The following is a 22,910-nucleotide window of genomic DNA, read 5'->3' as shown; positions in this document are numbered from 1 at the left end:
AGCAAGAATACTGAGGCATTTAACAACGTTGATGGTATTCAGGACAAACATTTATCCTCTGGAGAACAGAATTTGATCAGGATGACCAAATGCAACTCCAGTTTCTCAATTATTTATGATTTGAGACCCCGGTGCTATTCATCACAGCTGGTTTTGACACCATTTAATTATTCAAAATAATCAGCTACACCTCTATAAACTCGATCTGACTTAAAATGGGCTTTGCTGCATCAACATCAAGCCTGTTAACAAATTCTGGGCATCTGCACCCTATTTCTATCCTTAAAAAAAAACATACTGTGGCTTGAAGCTTTTGTCTCCTATATTGAACTTTATAGCTTTAGTCTTATTAGCTGGTGGTGAAGGGAGGGGCCCGGGAGGGCAGGGACAAGGGAGGCCTTGTTCTGTGATTGTCATTTCACAGTTCCTCCTGGTCTGAAGGTGGAAGATCAGAGCTATTCAGAATAGGAAGACTATCCTTTCTTCTGAAAAGAACAATAAGGCAGCAACGTAAAGGGAGGAATGAGACAGAACAAGTCCTTAATATACTGTCCTCTTCTCATTGAGGGAGATTTCGAAGTATTTGACAACGGTAGTGGTATTCGTTTTCGGCTGCTCTGCTAAAAAGGACAAGTGGTAGCAGGCTATTTACGAAATTGTTAAGGCTGTTTTATAAACGAGATAGTAATAGGCTATAAAAGAAGGTCAGGAAAAGAGATTTTTGTGCGGATTTAAAGAAAAACAAAACTGGGACGCTTGCGCAGCTCAGTCAGGGAATCGTGCAACTCTTGATCTTAGGGTTGTAGGTTTGAGTCCCACGATGGGCGTAGAGATCACTTAAAAATAATTAAAAATCTAAAAAAAAAAAAAAGGGAAAAGAAAAACAAAACAGAACCCTCATTATGGTAGGAGAGTAGAAAGTCAACCCCAGATTTCCAGATCTTTTTAAGTGGAAGAACGGTGGCCAGCATATACTCAGCACTGCACGTGGATTATTTCATTTGTTCCTCAGAACTACCCCACAACAGGGTGCTATTCTATGGGCCCCATTTTACAGATGAGGAAACTTCTTCCACGGGAAAACTGAGGCTTTGGGTGGCTCAGTTTTCAAATGGCAGAAGTTAGGTTTTAAGACCAGGCTCTCCGACTCAAGCGCACATGTGTAACCTCGAGGTCCTCCAGACTCTCATTAAAGTAGTGTGTCCTGTAGTGACCTGGAGTCAGAAGGAGGAAAAAAAAACTGAGATTACCAATGACTGTCTCAAACTGATCATGCAGCTGACAAGCCAACAATTGCCTTGGCAAAAAAAAGGGGGGGGAGGGCGGGAAAGGGAACAGTCGAAACAAAGAGCCCCACTAAAAGTACTAGGAGCCCATTACATGATTTATGGCCTAGAGCCTTCCGGATGGTTTGAGGATCTGACTTATAAAAATCTTAACATCTGCAGAGAGGCCTCAAGTTAGTCGAAGAACTCATCTTAAAATTATAAATACCAGGGCACCTGGGTGGCTCAGTCGTTAAGCGTCTGCCTTTGGCCCAGGTCATGATCCCAGAGTCCTGGGATCGAGCCCTGCATCGGGCTCCCTGCTCAGCCGGGAGCCTGCTTCTCCCTCTCCCCACTCCCCCTGCTTGTGTTCCTTCTCTCGCTGTCTCTCTCTCTGTGTCAAATAAATAAATAAATCTTTAAAAAAAAAAATTATAAATACCATTTGACAATTGATGTGCGGCCATTAAGAATAGAGAAAAGCAATTCATCTGACAGTTACGGAGTACTGTTATTCTGTGGACATAATACAAAGTACAGAGTTGAATTTGAGACCTTGCCCTCAAGGAGTTCAGTCTGGTGGGGGTGGAGAGCAAAATACATGCTAAATATGGATAGAAAGTTCCAGAGGAGGGCAAAGAAGAAGAAAGGCTTCTACAAATTTTGATTATTTCACCGGAATTTCTATTTGCCCCATCTTGTTTTAAAATCTTGGATGGAAGTGGGGGGGAAAAAAAATTGGTGAATAGCTGTCATTATTTTCAGAACTTTGCTGCTTGGAGAAGAATGAGAAAAACGATTCACTGGTAATTTTGAGTCTTTGTCTAGAGGTGATGCAGACAGCGTTTTGTCCTTGTCAGATAAACTTTGGAGACTGTTAAGAGCTGGCAACATTATGCCTCTAGCAGATTTTGCAGTCACTGGAAATAACACCAATCCTTATCTCAGGATGGCTGGCGTTCGATGACTCTGTTCCCTTGGCTACCTGAGCTGACTTGAACCTCACTCTTCCCCGGCCTCCACAGTCCTCATCCAGGCGGCTTCCAAAGGTGCAGTGCTAGCATTACCTTTCAAAAGGAGAGAATTCCAAGGCCATGTGGGTCGACAGAATTAATAGGCAGCGGTCAGGAGCATCACAAGTTGGAAGGCTGAGTGCAGAGACCAGGCCAGAGATCCAATACCCCTTGACGAGATCCTTTGGGGGGAATCGCCTTGCTGACAATTAACTCTAGCTGAGCTAAATTTGGGCCAGTTGCTCATCTTAAATCAGGAGAGCAAAGCTTTGTCCACCTGAGCCCATGTGCTCGAGGGATCAGTGGCCACAATCACTTTATGTAAGGTGCAGCGTTCCAGTGTTGCCGGTGACACATAACAGGGTGTCGCCAGATGGGGGGTCATGCTGCATGAGACTGCAGCCTACAAGCTGGCAGAAAAGGACTCTGAGTCCCTGTGACAAAATGCCACTTAGGGTCTGAAATGTCTTAAAGAACATTTTTAAACCCTTAGCAGGAAGAAAATCATAGTTGAGGTTTTTGTGAGGAGTGAAGAGAGAGAGAGCGAGCCAGAATTCACAAATGGTGTATGGAAAACAATTGTACTTTATAGACCCCAAACAGGAAATCCGATGGTCTTTTCAAAGGGCACAGAGGTAAAACTGTCTGGGAATGGGAAGGGAGCTGGATGGAAGATAGGATGGGACCTTGAAAGCCTGGCTAAGGAATCTGTGTTCTATCCAGAGGTTTCTGAGGGAGAGAATAACAGAGTCAAAGCTGCAGCATTTGAAGATGTTGGGGGTGGCCACAATTTGTAGCCTGAGCAGAAGCAGGAAGATGGCATGTCATGGGCACCCAGCAAGGGCCAGCTCTGTGTCAGACACGAGGCAAGCACCAGGCCATAGTGATGACCTAAAGTGATCACCTTCGGTAGCATGGTCACCGTAACACAGCTGTGGGCTGCCCGAACTCACACACTGAAAATGTTCTGTATACTCAGTCTAATGCTTGGTCACCTGGTCCAAAGGGTGTTCTTCTCAACTTCCTTTGGGAAGCTGAGTAATCTGAAAGATTTCCAGATGTATTTTTATTCCATCATGATTTCACATCGAGCCACAGAGTGGTAGGACAGTAGGTCTCCATGTGCCTTTTTGATAGCTTCTCACCTCATTGACTCCAGGCAGCAGGTGATTTCACCCACTCGATATATTCTCTGAATATATCAACTTGTGGTGTTTTCGTTTTAAGTTTTACTTTTTTTTTTTTTTTACATCTCTTGTTTTTACTTGGCTTTTTTCTGTGGTTTTGTGCCTGTCGAAACTCAGGATATTCATTTTGAGAATTCCAGCTCAGTTATATGGACAGTAAAATACAGACAAACTTAAATCTTAAACTGCTTGTCAGACTGTCGAATCGAAGGTAACTTGGCTATACACACTCCATCAGCTAGTGTCGTTTCAAAGGGTTTTAACACCTATTAAAATCACATTAACTTGGACATGCCAGTTCTGATGGAGAAAAGCCACTCCAGGATCAGATGATATTATCAGCATCTAAATGAGCCAAACAGTTCTGCAAGGAATTACAGATGACATTATTATCCACAAGACAAAATCAGGAGGCCTTAGGCAAACCCCTCGGGTTCTAATAAAATCAGATTTAACATTATTTATGACTATTCTTTGTTTTCCGTCATTCACATAATTGGAAGAGTGAAATAGGGGCAACGGATCAGACCCAGGATTTTAGATAACAAAGAGTTTGATTGGCCATATTGAATGACTGCTCTAAACAGTGCAGACAGCTGCTCCCAAGCAGTCTTGGTCAATTGCATTATATTATAATAGAGGCCCGAGCTCAGTCCATAGTTAGGGTGGTCAGATCCACACGATGGGGGAAAAAAATAAATCAATAAACCAAGTGAATCTCAAACTAAAGGACAAAAAGCTATAATCTCTTAACACAAGATGCTTTAGCAACCCAGCCCATGCCAGAAGTATGACCTTCAAAACCCAGAAACAAAAGGATGTCAACTTATTTCAGGAATTTATGTATAGATTGAATTAATGTCTTCCAGAATACAAATCTATTTTCGAAGGTTTTCTGCCCCTGAAACTATTCAAAAGAGTATGCCTCAGGCGTTCAAGGCAATTCTAAAAGGCCAGTACCCCAAAATACTTTGAGTAGAGGTAGCATTGCTTATGTTTTTGGAGATGTTAAGATATCAGACTCATCACTTTGTGCCTTCCCTTTATCTCATTTTAGAAAAAAAGAACCAAAGGCAGACTGAAGCCCCTTTAAATCAACATTTGCAAAACCATAGGTTATAAACCATTTTAGAAGAGAAAATAGCAGAGTTTATCACATTTAGTAAACATAACGAAAGAGTAAGAATTGTTGTGAAATGCACACTTTCCCCAAGAGGTGTGTTGAATTAATACCTGTGGACTTTTTTTTACTTTTTTTTTTTAATGGACAACTGGGAAGGTCTGCAACTATGAAAAATTGAACATACCGCTTCCCAAGAATCAGGAGTTCCTGAGTATGGTTTCTTTACATGGGTAGTGACCCTTTGTTTTAGACTTTAAATTATTTGATTACAGTGAGTTAGTTCCTCCTTGGAGAGAAGACAGGGACACCTCACTGGGAAGTACTTTGTGAATATAAAAGACAAACCGTTCCTTGTTTTCATTATGCCTAATGTAAATGCTATGGAAAACATCCATACTTGCTATGCATCTCCTTCATGGGGGCGGGGGGGAGTCTGCATGCACCTAAACTCTGTTACATCTGTTACGTGTAAAATACTTCTCCTGATAATTTTGTCACTTGCTCCAGCTCTTTGTGGCAGCCGTGCACTGCTAATGACTTCCCTTATTAGTTAACGCTGGTACTTTCTTGGGTTTGAACCGTACACCGTAGAAAAATTTGACTTTACAGCAACCTTGTAATACGCTAATGGATGATATTTACATTCGTGGCAAAGGTAGCTGAAGAGTTGCCTGCTAAAGAAGGAGAATTTAAATGAAACTGGAGTTCGCAACTAATTCATCAAATCTATATATATTTGAGCCACACAGGACAGGTCACTGGGCAAATATGGTAGTGTCACTTCAGGACGGAGGGTAATCAATTTGCGCTCTGATAGTTCTAAAAGGAGCTATATGGTCTATACGCATATTGCAAATGATGGTGGACATTCTACTTCTGCCTGGAAAATTCTTGTTCATCCTTTAAGGCTCAGGTGAATGAGCTGCCTGAAGCCTTCCTCTGTGTTCCCACCATAGCTTCCTGAGGCCTCTTTTCTATTAATCACATTTGACTGTCACTATTTTTGGCATGTTTTCCTCCCTCATCAGGCTGTGGCATATTCAAAGAGAGATATGATGGGTTTTTTTGTAATCCCCATGCCTAGGTCACAATCTGGAATGAAGTAGATGATTGATGAATTAGTAAAAAAAAAAGAAATCCTTTTATCTTCTTCACATCCTCTATACGTTTGTTATGAATATGTCAGTTATTTCTGAAACTGAGTTTGGGGAGGTAATGGTGGCCGCAGCTAGGGAGTGAGTAAATACTTCATGCTTTTGGATATATAGTTTCTTTCTTCCTACACCTTTGCTAGACATCGAAAGTGTGTCTAAAATCTTTGAAATCTTGATTTTTTTTTTTTCCACCAGGAAGTCCAACGCTGTACGGCCGATATGAACATCACTGCAGAACATTCCAATCATCCAGATAACAAGCACAAAAACAGATACATCAACATTTTAGCATGTAAGTAATAAACTTTAAACTATCTGCAACTGTGAGGAAATTAAATCTTCATGCTGGGGATAAGCCGAAAGCCAAGCAATCCGAACCAGGAATGCCAAGAAAGAATTACATTCGCCAGTTAACCTCTCGTTAGCCCATCTTCAACAGAAGATAGGAAGAAGTAGGGACATTTACAGCCCCCTGAGTCTTTCATTAAGCTGTCAGATCTCCGCTTAAGAATAAGGTGGGACTGAAAGAAATGTTCTGAGCTTCGTGGTTCTCTCATGAAGTGATTTCATACCAGACGCTGGGAACCAAAGTTTGAATGTCCTGTGGCTCTCTTGACGTTGTTTTTAAGTGGGGAGAGCCAAGTTTTTAAATAAGATAAGAAATACTGAAAATGGAATCAATAAGCTGAATTTCTAAGACTAGGTAACATACCTTCAGTGGTCTATACCGTAAGGGATGGAGCCACCAGTCCTTGGGGCCCATGCGTTTTGTCCTTTCTACCATTTTTCCGAGGTCAGGAGTACTCTGGTGGTTAGGGATACAAACAAATAAGCATTGTTCTTACAGAGCCTTATGGGAATACCCTAGGAGCACTACTTCTGTGGCTAAAGTGCTACTTCTCCTAGACATTGGGGGTTTGGGTCACTGGCAGATAATCTATGCTTTGATACTAAAGGTGGGGGCACACATGTTTATGGTTAACATACACTGTGGTAAGGAACACATTCCATAGGATTTTATAGTGCATTAAATTGAACCATTTAAATGTGAACACTACTGTAGACAAAGCTTTTTATAATGCTTTAGTGAGATAAAAATCACATACCATATGAAATTCACCCATTTAAAGTTAATTTATATTTAAATGGGAATTTAAATATAAACTGAATTTCAGTGGTTTTTAGTATACACGCAGTTGTACAACCATCACCACTATCTAATTTTAGAACATTTTCAACACCCCAACAAGAAACCCCATACCCATTAGCAGTCGTTCCCAATTCCTCCTTTTCCCTAACCCCTAGAAACCACTTACCTACTTTCTATTTCTGTGTATTTGCCAATTCTGGACATTCCATATATGGAATCATAGAATATGTGGCCTTTTGTGTCTGGGTCTGTTCCACTTAGCATGATGTTTTCAAGATTCATCCATGTTGTCGCTTAGATCAGTACTTCATTCCTTTTTAGGACTGAAAATTACTCCATGGTATGGATATGCCACATTGTGTTTATTCGTTCGTCATTTGATGGACATTTGGGTTGTTTCTACTTTTTGGCTATTATGAATAATGCTGCTATGAACATTTGTGCAGACATATATTTTCAATTCTCTTGGATATATACTTAGGAGTAGAATAGCTAGGTCATATGGTAACTCTATGTTTAACATTTTGAAGAACTGTCATACTGTTTTCTAAAGTGGCTATACCATTTTACATTTCCCCCAGCAATATATGAGAGTCCCAGTGTCCATATTCTCATCAACACTTGTTACTTTTATATATCTGTATCTATAGATATATAGATGTAGATATCTATCTATAGATATATAAAATAACTCTGCTAATGGGTGTGAAGTGGTTATCTCATTGTCATTTTAATTTGCATTTCCCTAATGATGAGTAATGTTGAGCATCTTTTCATGTATTTATTGGCCATTTGTAGATCTTCTTTGGGGAAGTATCTATTCAAATTCTTTGCCCATTGTCTTTTTGTTGCTGAGTTGTAGGAGTTCTTTATACACTCTGGATATGAATCCCTTATATAGATAAACAGTTGGCAAATATTTTCTCCCATTCTGTGCATTGTCTTTCCACTTTCTTGATGGTGTCCTTTGAAGGACAAATTATTTTAATTTTGGTGAAACATAATTTTTCTTTTGTGGCCTGGCTTTTGGTGTCATATCTTAAGAAACCACTGCCTAATCCAAGATCATGAAGATTTACACCTTTGTTTTTGTCAGAGTTTTATGGTTTTAGCTCTTACATTTAGATATTTTATTCAAATAACTCTTAAATGTATGAGGTAGGGTCCAAGTTTATTCTTTTGCTTGTTGATAGCCAGTTGTCGTAGCACTATTTGTAGAAAAGACTGTTCTTTCCCCCACTGAATTGTCTTAGTGCCCTTATTGAAAATCAACTGACCATAAATGTAAGGGTTTATCTCTAGACTCTTAGTTCTCTTTCATTGATTTATATGTCACCTATGGTATGTGATGTATATGTCTATCCTTAGGCCAGTACCACTTCATCTTGATGACAGACTATAGCTTTGTAGTATATTTTGAATTTGGAAACTGTGAATGCTCCAACTTTGTTCTTTTTCAAGATTGTTTTGGTTATTCTGGGTCCCTTGTGTTTCCATATCAGTTTTAGGATCAACTTTTCTATTACTGCGAAAGATGTAGCTGGGATTTTGATAGGCATTGCATTGAATCTGTGGATTAATCTTAACAATACCGTCTTCCATCCATGAAGATGGGATGTCTTTCCATTTATTGAGGTCATCTTTTATTTCTTTCAATGATGTTTTATAGTTTGCATGTGTTACACTTTTGTTGAATTTAAGTATTTTATTCTTTTTGATGCTATGGTAAATGGAATTATTTACTTAATTTTGAAATCTTTCATTGTGTATATAAGTACATTTTTTTTTTTTTAAACATCAACCATGTATCCTACAACCTTGGCTGAACTCATTTATTCTAATAGTTATTTTTTGTGGATTCCTTAGAATTTTTATATACAAGGTAATGTCATCTACTAAGAGAGTTTTACTTCTAACTCTACAGTTTTAAAAGAACCACAAGACATTTTTGAATAAGAGTACTGGTTCCACTTATATGAGAGAATGAGGAGCTAACAAAGAGAACAAGAAAGAGTCAAACTTTGCTTTTCTCTCCAGTCTTCGAATGCATGGACTCTGACAGTATTTGTTGGCCAACCTAGTCAAGGCTCACCTTGCCGAGATTATAAGGATTTGTCCATCTATATACCTCATTTCTAACCATGTAAATCAGGCAGGGATATATACACATGTGTGCCTTGAGTATATCCACACATACCATTCTCTCCACCATGGCAACCCTTCCTTCTGGTGACCTCAGTGTTTGGCTGAAAGTATGTGGCAGAAAAGAGGGAGGAAATCAAAGAAGTGTCTACATGATAGCCCAAGGGTCACGGTGTTGCCTGGAAAGTGTGCCACCTGTGGTTTGTTATGGTTGTACTCTCACCAGTTGATTTATGGTTTCACTTTCACAAATTCAGATTAGATGCGGTTTTATTTTCCTAAGTTCAGAAAGTTGGATTCTGGTGTTCATGATGTCTGGTCAGATTCTGGACACATCACCCATCATCTTGGTCTACCCCTATATTAAGGGCTTAGTATAGCAAGAACCAGGATGGAAATGTCATGAAACAACTTAACTGTGCAGGAAATAAAATGTATGAAAAGCCTTCTCTCACAGAGCCATTACAACTTTCAAGTATGGTGCTTCTGTACCATCTCCTGTATTGATCTATTTAGAGAGGCTGTTACCTTTTAGATTAAGTATGAATTTTGCAACTTGAAGAACATGCATTCTTATTTGTCGGTCTGAAAAATAATATGCAATATAGTGCTACTGAGCTAAGGCATAGTGGTTTGTATTCTGATAACTTGGGGGGAAATTGTCATTTGGAGCCTGTTTCTAACAGGCAGCCCTTCTGCATAGCAAGTGTAGTCTGAGAGTTTGTCAGAACAACAAACAAAATTCAGAGTCACAAGACTGGAGAAGGCTTTCAAAAAGTGCTTGATAAATAGTCTGAGGTCATTAATGTCTAGGCTAAGCCACTCTTTGGACTTCTTCTTGAACTGGACTTTTATAACCAGAAATGTAAATTTACTTTTGCCCTTTTTGTTCCTAGCTAGAGGAAATAAAATTATGACCTTCACTTCTTTTTATTTCATTTGCTGTCCTAAAAATTCCAGTTCACTTTGCTAGGCAACAAGAGGCACATATCCCACTTTTGTGTTCATAAGCTGAGGTTGAGTGGATCCTAGAATCTGATCATTCACCAGATTCCTGCAATGAGATTACTCTCAGGAACATCTCTGGTTTCCTCAATTACTTGGGTTCTATTAGGGTAGAAGGGAGTCTAACTCAATTTAGCAAAGGAATCTCCTGAAAATAGACGTTCAACAAATAGATGTTGTTCTGAACCTAATGTAACAATCACTTTTGTACATTTGTATTAATGGAAAAGGGACACAGCCATGGGTAATCAAAGGCCTTGGTTTTAAAATCCAGGACAAGGACACTTTGGAGGGTTGCAACTTGAAATCATTTTACATGAACTAATAAGGACTTCAGTTTGCATTTCTTGGGCACTCAACAGGTCAGAGCATGATGTAGAAATGTCCCTGCGTTTTTAAGATGGGTTTCAATGCTGTATCTTTAAATTTTTAGCTGTTGTTCTGCCAAAAGTTTTTTTGGGGTACTCTGGGAGATGCCACATTGCCGATTTGCCTTGTTTTCTGCTTTAGAATGCTGGTAGTTTTTGAATTACACATTTTGTTTTTGTTTTTTGTTTTTTGTTTTTTGTTTTATCCTCTACAGATGATCACAGTAGGGTGAAGTTAAGACCTTTACCAGGAAAAGACTCTAAGCACAGTGACTACATTAATGCAAACTACGTCGATGTAAGTCAGAAATGTTTTATAAACCTGTTTCTCATAATTGAAGAGTGCCACAGAGACTGTTGAATGTGTTTTAATACTGCACAGAGCTTTTCCTAAAAACACAGCCTATTCAATATGGAAGGCACTTGAATTATTAACTGGTCTGTGATACTGCTTTCATCTTACTTTGTGCTGTGTCATCTTTGAAGGGTTACAACAAAGCGAAAGCCTATATCGCCACCCAGGGACCTTTAAAGTCTACATTTGAAGATTTCTGGAGGATGATTTGGGAACAAAACACTGGAATCATTATCATGATTACGAATCTTGTGGAAAAAGGAAGAGTAAGAGCCTCTTGGCTTAATATCTTAATCATGTACCTTCATTCAAAACCTCTTTATGGAGCACCTGCTGTAGGGTAGGAACTTGACCAGGTATAAAGAGTTAAGGAGATGAAAAGCATCCTCTCTTGCCCCTACCTTGCTTGTGGTCTGGTGGGAAAGAGCTGAGCGCTTACAAGAGGGAATTAAATGTGGCAAGTGGCAAGAGGGATGAATAGAGTATTCGAATGTGGATGCTGTAAAAGGGATGGATACTCCCCTAGGACTGAGATTTTGTAAAGGAGCTAATACGTGAGGTGAGCTGTGAACAATGAGAGAGGAGGAGGAGTTAGAGAACAACCTTCTAAGAGGACAGAAAACACAACAAACAGGGAAGTTGGCAGAAACGTAGTGTAGTGGGGGAACTACTGATAGTTGGGGGGGGGGAGCAGAAACACTGTTGAAACACCTTGACCATCATTAAGAGAACCTTTTTTTAAGATTAGAGTTAGTAGAGTAGGAGTTTATATTACATGACGCTGATTGAGCCTGGAAATAAAGGCTAAGCCTCAAATTCATTACTCAGAATCGCTACAGCTTCACCTTGACTGTGGAGTCCCGGTTTCACCTTTGGTGACCCAAGAGGTAAAATGAAGATTTTCACTGTTATAAGATTCTCTTGCAACTCGGAAGGCAGCCCAGCCTCCTCACATAGCCAGCCGTATTGCTTATAGGCCAAATACAGGTTTCTTTCTGAGGCCCTCTTTAAAGTGCCTTGTCTGTTGAAAGATGATCATGAATATGAGACCCATTTCACAAAGGATCTTGCCCAAGGTTGTCCCAAGGTTAACCTCTTCAGAGGTTTGTCTACCTCTAAGCCATTGGGCCCATATGTTCCTTTTTCAGTTCAACTATATGGTGATATTACCTGTTTTAAAGACGCTGGAAATCACATTACCAACAGTACAACTGTGGCATAAATTGCAGTTGGAACTGACAACTTTTTCCTTTTTTGCAGCGAAAATGTGATCAGTATTGGCCCACAGAGAATAGTGAGGAGTATGGAAACATTATTGTCACCCTGAAGAGCACAAAAGTACACGCCTGCTACACTGTTCGTCGTTTTTCAGTCAGAAATACAAAAGTGAAAAAGGTATTGAAGGAATATGGGTGGGCTGCCAGGGCATCTCTCTTTAAACTTGTATGAAAATTACTGTACAACCAAGGCCAATTCTCAGAACCAACTTGGCTTTAAAAAAGTATTTTTAAAAAACATTTTTTCACAACTCCTTTGATTGACATCAATGTATGCTGTGAAAGATACTGGCAGAGCCCATAATAGAATTTAACTGGCCTGATTAAATTCTTTAATCTCCTCATGACGGCTTCATTTAAAAAAAAGGGGGGGGAGGTACTTCCAGGTCTCGGTGACCAGCAACTACAGCAGCACCTGTTTGTGGGTTTAGCTTTTCAATAGCAACCTTCTGACAGTTTTCAAGCATTATTTTCCCAAACTGTGTTCCAAGGAACGCTAACCCTGCAAGATGCTTGCAAAAAGGAGATTCTGCTATTTAATAAGTATGGAAAATGAATGCTACATAATATGTATTCCCCTTTAGAAATATGTACAATTTACGCAAGTGGCCAGAGCACTAGTTAAGAAACCCTCTTTCACTTTTTTTGCCCAGTGTTTCCTAATGCGACTCAACATAACCCTTTCCTATATAACTGTTAACATCCAGTTATCTCAATTTCTTTTGTTCAAAATCTGCTGTTCCATCAAGATTCATGGATCATGACAGCATTACTAGGAACTCTAGGTGGATGTTCATTAAGAAAATGTAAAGTAATTGCTCTAGAGAGACTTCGGAATGGCAGTTGTTTGTAGCAATGGATGTAATTTTTTTTTCCCCCCTAAGTCTTGGCCATCTTTGGAAATGTGATCAAACTACAGCCCCCCCTGCCCCAGAAGAATACACATTTAGTCCAATTTTTATATACAATTTCATTGGCTCCAAAACCCATCTGTGATCCAAGGTTTACAGTCTTTTTCTATGTTTAGTTTTTTTCCCAGAATGGCAGAAGTATATAAAAGTCAAGTAGCACTATATTTATCTGTGTTCTAATAGAGCTGTTAGCTGGCTTAAACTAACCAATAATCAGCTTATGTTTACAAAGCCCATTGCTCATGGAAACCCTTCAGGTATTTAAACATGGCCCACTTATTATTTTACAAACCACTCAAGTTGGAGGACAGAAGTCAAATAGGAACTTTAGGTGTTTTGTGCAAGAGGAAAAAGTAGTAACTGAAAAAGAGGAAGAAATAGGAAAATGAGTTAAAGGAAGATTTCAGAAATCAAAGCCATAAGGCTTCTGGAGCCCAGGGTCAAACACCTTAAATGCTCAAGCTGATTAATGACCTTGAGTCATCACAAAAAAAAAAAAAATTCAGACATTTATAAGTTTATTGGTTATAAGAAAAACGACAGCAAGTTACCTGTTTGGGGAAATTTTTCATCCAAAGTGGTTAAAATATAAAAAGCTCAGCCACTTAAAGGAAAACTACTCTGGAAAATTCATTCATGAAAGTGACAGATAAATTTATTATTGATATTGGAGACTGAGAATCACTTCCTGGAGTATAGCAGCAACCAGCACTCCGGCTCCTGAAGGTCCAACCCAGACAGCAGAGAAAGGATGGGAGTCATGGCCCACAGTCAGATGAGAGCAAAGGGACCACGGCCTTCTGGAGTCGGGGCAGGAAGTCAGAACATGGAGGCTTGTGTAGAAATTACAGAGTGCATGAATGAGACGGCCGCCAAGGGGAAAGTACCTAGCTCAAGACCAGTAGTTAGGGCACATGAAATGGAAGGTCATGTTTCATACATCCTTATGTTTGTTTGTTTTTGGTTTTGTTTTTTTTTTAAATCCAAAATGCCCCTGTCTGCTTAAAGACCTCTCTTTTCACCTTTCTGCTAGGGTCAGAAGGGAAATCCCAAGGGTCGTCAGAATGAACGGGTCGTGATCCAATATCACTATACTCAGTGGCCTGACATGGGAGTTCCTGAGTATGCCCTCCCGGTCCTGACCTTCGTGAGGAGATCCTCGGCAGCCCGGACACCAGAAATGGGCCCTGTGTTGGTGCACTGCAGGTGGGGCCATCTTTGTCCTTGTGCCTGGGATTCAACATCTGAAGTGGGCAGAGTGGGCGGATGTGGACCACTGGGGCCCTGCTTTGTTTGATATAGAAGCAGAGTCTTCCACTGAAAACTGGGACCAGTACAGCCTGTTAGGGTTCTATAAAATCACTGCATTCTCAAAACATTCTGAAATCATCAGCTATTTCTGAGGCTTAGAGAATGAATCTCCAGTTTTTAATAACATCTATTAATAAAATCCCCATTGTTTACAGGGAATCTTGAAGCTGCTCCTATTACATGGAAATCTGACCTTAAACACAAGTCCAGGGCTTTCTACACTGGAGAGGTTGAGGTTTTTTGTATATGGCTCTTCTGTAGGGTTCCTCTAAATAATAAAATTCATTGTAGGGGTGAAAAGATCTTTAATTTTTTAATTGATACATGCTCTAAGAAAGACCTTTTTCAGAGCACTGGGAAAGCCTTTTTTCCCTTAACTACCTTTAACAACTTTAATAGGTGGTTTAAGAATACTTTTATTATCTTTCATTTGTAATTGCATTCTTGGCTTTTTTTTTTTAACTTTGATATTCAAATAGATGCTGCCTCTTCTGTGAGTTATGTTGCAGAGCTGCGTGGCATTTTCTAAGCATTTCTTCTGGGCTGTTGCTCATAACATGTGATCACAAAGCAAGTCCTTGGCAGATGTTGGAGCGCAGCCCCTGTTTAAAGCCTCATGAAAAGTACATTCTCTTGCTAACCCATTGAGGAATCGCTAAAATAGACATGAGAGTCTGTCAAAGAGCTGGGGTATCAATGGAGCAGTCCTGTGAGGTGGGGAACCTGCTGGGGGTACTACAGACGCCCATCTTCCTGACTGTTGTTTCTTAGTTTTGTGTTGGTTTTTTTTTTTTTTTTAAGATTTTTTAATTTATTTGAGAGAGAGAATGAGAGAGAGAGCACATGAGAGGGAGGAGGGTCAGAGGGAGAAGCAGGCTCCCTGCCGAGCAGGGAGCCCGATGCGGGACTCGATCCCAGGACTCCAGGATCATGACCTGAGCCGAAGGCAGTCGCTCAACCAACTGAGCCACCCAGGCGCCCTTGTGTTGGTTTGTTTAACAATGAGGAAGTGTGAATAAAAGAGGCCAGATTTTGCAGGCATGCCATTCTGATTCCATACGGGGCTGACTAAAGGAAGGCACCCCTTTAGGTAAGAACTTTCTAATAGCGAACAGACTAGGGACGTGTGCAGAAAGGGGACTTACCGAAAGGATAATGGGTGCTTCCAGAATCATAGAGAGTTGGAGAACCAGGCACAGACTTCGGCATCAAGGACACAAACTTCCTACCTGGGGTCTCGGCACATGGGGTTCTGGTGGGGGGATGCCTCTGCCAAGAAGGGCTGCTCTCCGTCCCTTGCATCACTGACTTCCATCCTTGGCTTGAGCAGCAAGCGAGACTGAGAAAGCAAATACATACGCAACATTTTACCCCAGCTCCCATGGTATTTATGAAAGGCTGTCTTTGCTCTCCATCAAGACTCCTGGGAAATGTCCTAATGAAGTTTTTGGATGCTGTCCACAATGAATGACCTGTGTCAACTCTCTACTAGGTTATCTAAACAACAAGGTTATTTTTAAGCTCGTTCGCTATTTAGACGGTAATTTTTCCAGTCTATAGTTAATGCATGACACGAAAGAGCAAAAGGTGGTGGCTGAGTGTCTTCCTTTCTTCCAGTGCTGGTGTGGGCAGGACCGGCACCTACATTGTAATAGACAGCATGCTGCAACAGATAAAAGACAAAAGCACAGTTAACGTCCTAGGATTCCTGAAGCATATCAGGACACAGCGTAACTACCTCGTCCAGACTGAGGTGAGGAGTGGCTGCAGTTGCTTGCAAGAGATTCTAGCACGTGCTTTAAATGAAAGTTGAATGGTACTGAGGAGAAAATTCATTCTTGTAGGGCCCGAAGGAACGTACAGGTTTGTACTGGAAGCTATGCTGACCATGAGACTGTTCTTTGACTCCCAGTTTCCCATGTCTGTGTGCATCTTACGTGTGATTTCTCAGTCACGACACCAACACTTAGGAAGCAAGATGCAGCTGTATCTAGTGCTGTGTTTGAGGCCATGGGGAGTTAAACAGTTGTCGGGCCTGAAAAGTTGAAGGGTTTCTAAAGACCTTCGTTAAACACATTTCTCCACGGCTTGCTGCACTGAACCTACTGCTTGGGGCATGGTATGGGAAACACAGTCCTGACCCTAAAATAAGTTATGAGGGATAAAGCAGTGAGTATGGGAGCAAGGCACCTGGCTGTAAATGCTTGAAGGAGCTCCCAGGGAAGTCCCTGTGAGAAGAGTTGATCAGAGGTCAGCTTCCTGACTTGGATAGAAGTGGCTACCCCTTACCAGCTCTCCTCGTTCTGTCCCTTTTAGGAGCAGTACATTTTCATCCATGATGCCTTGTTGGAAGCCATTCTAGGAAAGGAGACTGAAGTATCTTCTAATCAGCTGCATAGCTATGTTAACAGCATCCTCATACCAGGAGTAGGAGGAAAGACACGGCTGGAGAAACAATTCAAGGTAGTGCTCTGATTAAACGTCTGGGTTTTGTAAAAAAAAAAAAAAACAAGAAATACAGAAATGGCTTACGTTTGGGGGTCATATCTTTTTTGTTTTTTTTTTAAAGATTTTTATTTATTTGAGACAGAGAGAATGAGAGAGAGAGAGCACATGAGAGGGGGGAGGGTCAGAGGCAGAAGCAGACTCCCCGCCGAGCAGGGAGCCCGATGCGGGACTCGATCCCGGGACTCCAGGACCATGACCTGAGCCGAAGGCAACCGCCCAACCAACTGAGCCACCCAGGCGCCCTGGGGGTCATATCTTTTTGGCATGAATTACCAAATCCCTGAAAGGGATTACCATTTGTATTCTTCAAATGTAACGGGAAGCAAATAAAGTTTCGACCTGTGTATGAACTGTTGGGATCCTAACACCACAGTGACTCTAAGTTGGAGTCTGTCACTCTAGTCCAAAAAATAATGCTGTACTTCTTCTGAACTAACTTATCTTACCCTTAAGAATGATTTATTTTTGGGACAGTAGGTCAACAAATAAGCTATCTGAAAGACTATCAGATAGTTTAGAAACTAAAAGAGGAGGTACTAAGGAATACCAGAAAGAAGTTAACTTTTCCCAAAGGATTCTTCTTTTGCTTGGATAAGGGCATGAAGAAGTTTAAAGGCAGTTAAGGTTTATATGGAATTAACTGAGGGAAAGGTAAAAAAAAAAAAAAGACCATAAGGACAGTAAAATAATTAATATCATTAAAAGCTCAGTCCTGGGCGCCTGGGTGGCTCAGACGGTTGAGCGTTTGCCTTCGGCTCAGGTCATGATCCCAGGGTCCTGGGATCGAGTCCCGCATCGGGCTCCCTGCTCCTTGGGAGCCTGCTTCTCTCTCTCTCTCTCTCTCTCTCTGTCTTTCATGAATAAATAAATAAAATCTTTAAAAAAAAAAAAAATAAATAAAAAAAAAAAAAAAATAAAAGCTCAGTCCTTTATTCTAACCTTCAAGTGCTGTCCCTCCAATTATTAAGTACTTTCTTATTTATTGGTGTCTCATTAGTCTTTTCAATTTTTTTTTTGCATTATTCCATATGTAATTTCTCATTTTGTATCAAGATGGAAAGAATGAGGTATATCTGTACAATTGTACTTTTCATGGTAAAACTTTGTGAAACCATCATTTGAATCAATAAGACTGCCAAGCAAAGTAACAAGCTAAATTAATTTTCATTCCATAACAATCTTAAATTTCTAGCTCTCCTTTTAAAACATCCTAGCCATTTGAAAAACCATTTGAGGTAATTAATGAGGACATATCTCATTTTAAATGTTTAAAATTAATTCTTAAAAAAATTAACTATCAACATTTCTTAAATTCTGCCTTTTCTGTTTCTGCAATATTTGTTTCCACAAATTTTGACGAATTTTTTAAAAGAAATCTCTTCATTCCCTTGGAAACCAGGTAATTGGTTCTTTGGTAGGCACTAACAAGTAGAAGGAAAAAAACAAGAATCAGAGACTTGAAAACTACACCCAAGGCCCTGGACAGTAGTACGAAAGCTAAAAAAACAAACCCGAGGATTGACACAGTGTTTAACCAAGCTATACAAGAACAGGAAGAATAACCAAACTACCGGGCTACTTAGAGTGGCCTTAGAACAATGTTAGTTTAGTTCAACAGAAACGTACTGAGAACCTAGTAAGTTATGTTCAAGAAACATAATTAGCTCCTATGACTATAAAGCAGTCTTTTCTAGTGTAGACCCACCCGAATCTCATGTGCCTGTGAGAAATTACGGAAGACAAATTACAAAAAGCAGTGACATTTTCAACAGAAAAATCCAGATGAACTCATTAAGTATTTACTGCCCACACTGAACCTGTTATCAGAAGCCTAGGGCCTGATAGTAGAAATAAGACAAGCTTACCCCTAACCATGGTAAGGGGACAGAAGTAACCACTACTAAAACACAAAAATATATTCTTTAGGATAGAAAAATGTTTTTGCTCCTCAGTAATCCAATTACTGATTGGCCGCCTTCTGCCAGATTATCAAGCAAATGCTATCAATTATCACTTTGTTTTGTTGTTTCCCAGCGTGACTGAGATGTAACTGATAAATAACATTGTGTAAATTTAAGGTGCAGAGAGTAATGACTTGATGCTTTGCATATATTACAAAATGATTATCACAGTCAGGTTAGTTAATGAAAACTACAACGTTGCTTTTCTTTCAGCTGGTCACACAATGTAATGCCAAGTATGTGGAGTGCTTTAGTGCTCAGAAAGAGTGTAACAAAGAAAAGAACCGAAACTCTTCCGTCGTGCCATGTAAGCTCTTAAAATCAGTTTGACTTGGTTGAGTGTGTATTTTTTCACCGAATTTTATGTATTACGTAGAGAGGCCGCAACTACCAAGGGGAATAGTTATGCCAGGAAAATTAAGGCAGTTTGATCAAACTAGGAGGGGTGGCTGTCCATGCCAGCGAATTGCTGCATCAGTGTGACATGAAGTCTAGCTTCCGTTCACCTCACAATTCAAGATTTAGGGTACTTTTACATTTTAACTTAAAAAAAAAAAAAACAGTAAAGCCATTATCACTATGGCATTAATACTCCTAGAAAAACGCGAGTCTCTGATTAATCTGTACAACTGGAATGCATTATTACATTCTTCTGGCTATTGAGATCAGGGTACTGTGGGTGGATGGGGACCTTGGTATAAATAACTCGGGACCTAGCGGAGGAACCTGTGAGCTGTAGATACAGCATGGGCGATCACTGGAGAGATTCTGAGACTCTACTGACCAAGGCCACTGTTTTCTAAGCATATTACGGGGAGAAAAATGGGAAGGGAATGGCAAAAGAGCAAAAGTATAGTGTGTTGGTATAATTGTAAGAATATCAAACCAGGGCCAAAAATTATCTGAAATCCTCTGTCATCTCTGCACAGAGTGTTCTCTTTGTGATCTGCTGTGAAAACCTCTCTCACAGTAAGATTTTATTCCTGTAATGCCTTTACCCTTCTGGGAATGTGCAGCAAAATTCCATTTACATTCTGCCTTAGCTGACCCTTTAGCTTAGTCAAAAATATAGGTGAGTTTTAAAATGAAAGGGGAGCCAGGGAAATAGATTACTCACCAAGTGAATCTCAGAAAGCATTATTGGTTCTGTGTGTGTAATAAGGCAAATGTGGTGGTTTTTTTTTTTTTCCATACTACAGCTGAGCGTGCCCGAGTGGGTCTTGCACCATTGCCTGGAATGAAAGGAACAGATTACATTAATGCTTCTTATATCATGGTGAGATTCAACAGTTAATTATAAATAAATTCAATTAAACTAAAAGGTGCTAAAGAGCACATACCACCTATGTGGCTGATTTCATTTTTCGAATAATTTTTCGATGTGTAATATAAAAATTAGAGAGATTTCTGTATCTGGTGACCTTTAACAAAAGACTCCGAATCAGCAGGGGTACAGAAATCCTTTAAGAAAAGTGTTAAGGAATTAATTTTCTTGTTAATTTCACCCATCTAATGTTTGAATAAATGTTGAAATTGCTGTTAAGTAAAAACAGCAGGGGTAACGAGAAGGGAATTGTATGTGGAGATAAGATGATCTACACGTGTTAGCATGTACATCTAAAAATTAAACACATGTACAGACTGCCTTTTTCAATTGTTTAAGTGAGGTCAAAACAATGCTGTCTTATTTCATGAACGGATTTTACTACCCCAACGTCAGAATAAAATGTTTGTAACTGCTGATTTTCCGTCTCCCTAACTGAAGGGCTATTATAGGAGCAATGAATTTATTATAACCCAGCATCCTCTGCCACATACTACGAAAGATTTCTGGCGAATGATTTGGGATCATAATGCACAGATCATTGTCATGCTGCCAGACAACCAGAGCTTGGTAAGCAAAGCACATCTGCTATATATTAATGAGCCTGTGAGGCCGTAAGCATAAATCATTCTGATACCTTACCACAGGCCTCCACTGTGTGTGTGTGCTTGGGAGGGCATCTAGACTTCTCTCGGGTTCCTTTTGTATTCTTACGGTACAGTTACTGTCCCTGTCAGCTCCATTACTTGATGTTCTCATGCTGTACATGACCGGGGAATAGAAGGTTTTGGAAAAGGGCCTTTGAGTAACCTCCTTTAACATGTGACCTTAACCTGACCTCTCAGTTGCTAGGTGTCATTTGTAAAAAACAAAATAGCAGCTAACATTTGAGTATGTAACTGTGTTTACATGTATTAACTTGCTTAATCCTCTCTACTACTATCATTTCATTTAATAGCTAAGAAAATTGAGGAAAGTAACTTGCCTAAGGGCATATACACAAATAATTGCAGGCAGGATTTGAACCTGCGTGACCTGTCTTTTAATCCTTTGCTATGCTATTTGTCCCACCCCACATCAGAGAAAGGTTTCCTAGCCCTACCCCAAAAACTTTATATCAAAAGTACTAATGATGTATCATTATTTCTCCCCCATTCCACAGGCAGAGCAGATCCATTACAGGGAAGGAAATACAGAAAGGCTATTTTGTTCCATTTTAAAGGTGCTTTTAAGACCTTGACTGAGCCATAGCCTCTTTCTCTCCTCCCTTGAGTCCTTCCCTGCTGTGTCTGGAGATTATGTAAAAGAAGGGTGAACAAATCTATCAAGATGAGCTTAACTTTCAGAATTAGTTGGGTGGTCAGAAGTTATTATGAGGACATGTAAGCCCACAAAATGAAAACAAAAAACAATGAGGAGTTGCTTCCATGAGTATCAGATTAGTGAATTTTTTTAATCAAGAAAGAACAGCATGTGATTGAACCCCTAGTCTTGATGACATGCATTTGACTGTGTGCCCAGTCAGTAGGAACTTCTTCACTTTGTCGCATTTTGCTCCAGCTTCAGAATACCAAGACTGCTTCTGTATGATAGAATGGCAACAAAATTGAGAATCTTAAGCTAAAAACTGGAGTGTAAATTTTCAAATTAGCTGGCAATAGGGGTCTATTCTGTTTGGCATGTGGAAATTGGAGGCATTTAGGGTTGTTAAAACGTTCATTTGTTGGATGAGTCAGTTATTTTGTTATTGTCACTTAACACAGGATGGTCACCAAAAGCATCTATCACACAGGCTCATTTGTAGTGGGTAGGCTAGACCACCTGAGTCCATACATGCTCTGCAGACAGTGAGGACCTTGACCTGCCCCGGAACAGGTCATCTCAGTGTCTCAGGCTGAGGGAGACCTGGCTAGAATCCATTCTCAGCTCCGGAGTTAAAAGTCAGATTTATTAGTGCACATTTTTCCTGAAAATGTAGATTCTCTTTGTTTGCTTTATTATTTATCACTGCTATAACTTGACAAGACCATGATGCTTTGAGTAGCCCAAAGTCACTGGTTCCTAGCTCAGAAAGCACTGTTAAAAATACAGGGACCTTTGATCTACAAATATATTTGTAAGCAAAATAGCCACGAGACTGGAGTTCCTGCTGAATTAAGCAGCAGCATGTATTTTTCATAGTCTTTGAAGATGATCAGTTTGCGCTCTGTATTCAGAAGGTTTTTGTTGTTTTTTGCCTTTCTTCCACCATTATTAAAATCCCTTTGGCAGTTATTAGGCCAATTTGGTAATTTACGATTCATGTTAATTTCTTAGAGGTACATAATGTTGTTATTCCCACTTTTCAGATATGGAAATTAAGGCCCAGATTAATTTATTCAGGATCACATCCAATCCTAAATCCTATGCTTAAGCTGTGCATATTGATTAAATGTATAGGCCCTGTCCATTATTACCTTACATCTTTAGTATCTGTTAAAAGGGTCTTACTTCCATTTCCTTGGACAAAATGTATTAAAACCCCTGACAGTTACAGACTTCTTTTGTATAGACTAAACCCAATTGCTAATCTGTTTCCCCTTATGCTGAGCTTTAAAAATAAAAATGTACTTGGCAATAAGCTATATTGAAACTTGAAAGGGTGATAAGTCTTATTGGACTGTTGGCTCATTTCTGATGCAACAATGTAAGATTAAACAAAACCTTCTTTGTTTTGAACATTAGAATTATTTCTGACTTCACTAGTAGTGTCTAAGCATTTTCAGGAAAATGCCCCTAGAAGTATAGATAATGCTGGGCAAAGCAGAGTTTGCCATTTGAACTGATGAGAAAGAGAGGCATGGCAATGGGGGTCAG

General features: G+C 39.8%; 1 protein-coding gene across 5 annotated transcripts in view; it reads left to right on the top strand.

Moving 5' to 3' along the window:
• Window positions 1-22,910, top strand: part of PTPRG (protein tyrosine phosphatase receptor type G) — a 708,308-nt gene that overhangs the window by 663,934 nt on the left and 21,464 nt on the right. For 3 of the 5 annotated variants that reach the window (XM_064594267.1, XM_064594259.1, XM_064594272.1), the window contains 10 exons: window positions 5,938-6,034; window positions 10,623-10,705; window positions 10,894-11,028; window positions 12,023-12,157; window positions 13,984-14,156; window positions 15,879-16,014; window positions 16,578-16,724; window positions 18,944-19,037; window positions 19,930-20,006; window positions 20,496-20,624. In XM_064594267.1, coding sequence (XP_064450337.1) covers window positions 5,938-6,034; window positions 10,623-10,705; window positions 10,894-11,028; window positions 12,023-12,157; window positions 13,984-14,156; window positions 15,879-16,014; window positions 16,578-16,724; window positions 18,944-19,037; window positions 19,930-20,006; window positions 20,496-20,624 — 1,206 coding nt within the window. The remainder of the gene's footprint in view (window positions 1-5,937; window positions 6,035-10,622; window positions 10,706-10,893; window positions 11,029-12,022; window positions 12,158-13,983; window positions 14,157-15,878; window positions 16,015-16,577; window positions 16,725-18,943; window positions 19,038-19,929; window positions 20,007-20,495; window positions 20,625-22,910) is intronic. The other 2 variants (XR_010412329.1, XM_064594280.1) reach the window with 1 other exon arrangement.

This window comes from Mirounga angustirostris, unplaced genomic scaffold (genome assembly GCF_029215605.1).
Source record: "Mirounga angustirostris isolate CCGP_5_RB_7025 unplaced genomic scaffold, mMirAng1.0.hap1 SCAF_1, whole genome shotgun sequence".
Lineage (NCBI taxonomy): Eukaryota > Metazoa > Chordata > Mammalia > Carnivora > Phocidae > Mirounga > Mirounga angustirostris.
The sequence above is the reverse complement of the archived record's forward strand: the minus strand, read 5'-3'. Positions and strand labels throughout refer to the sequence as shown.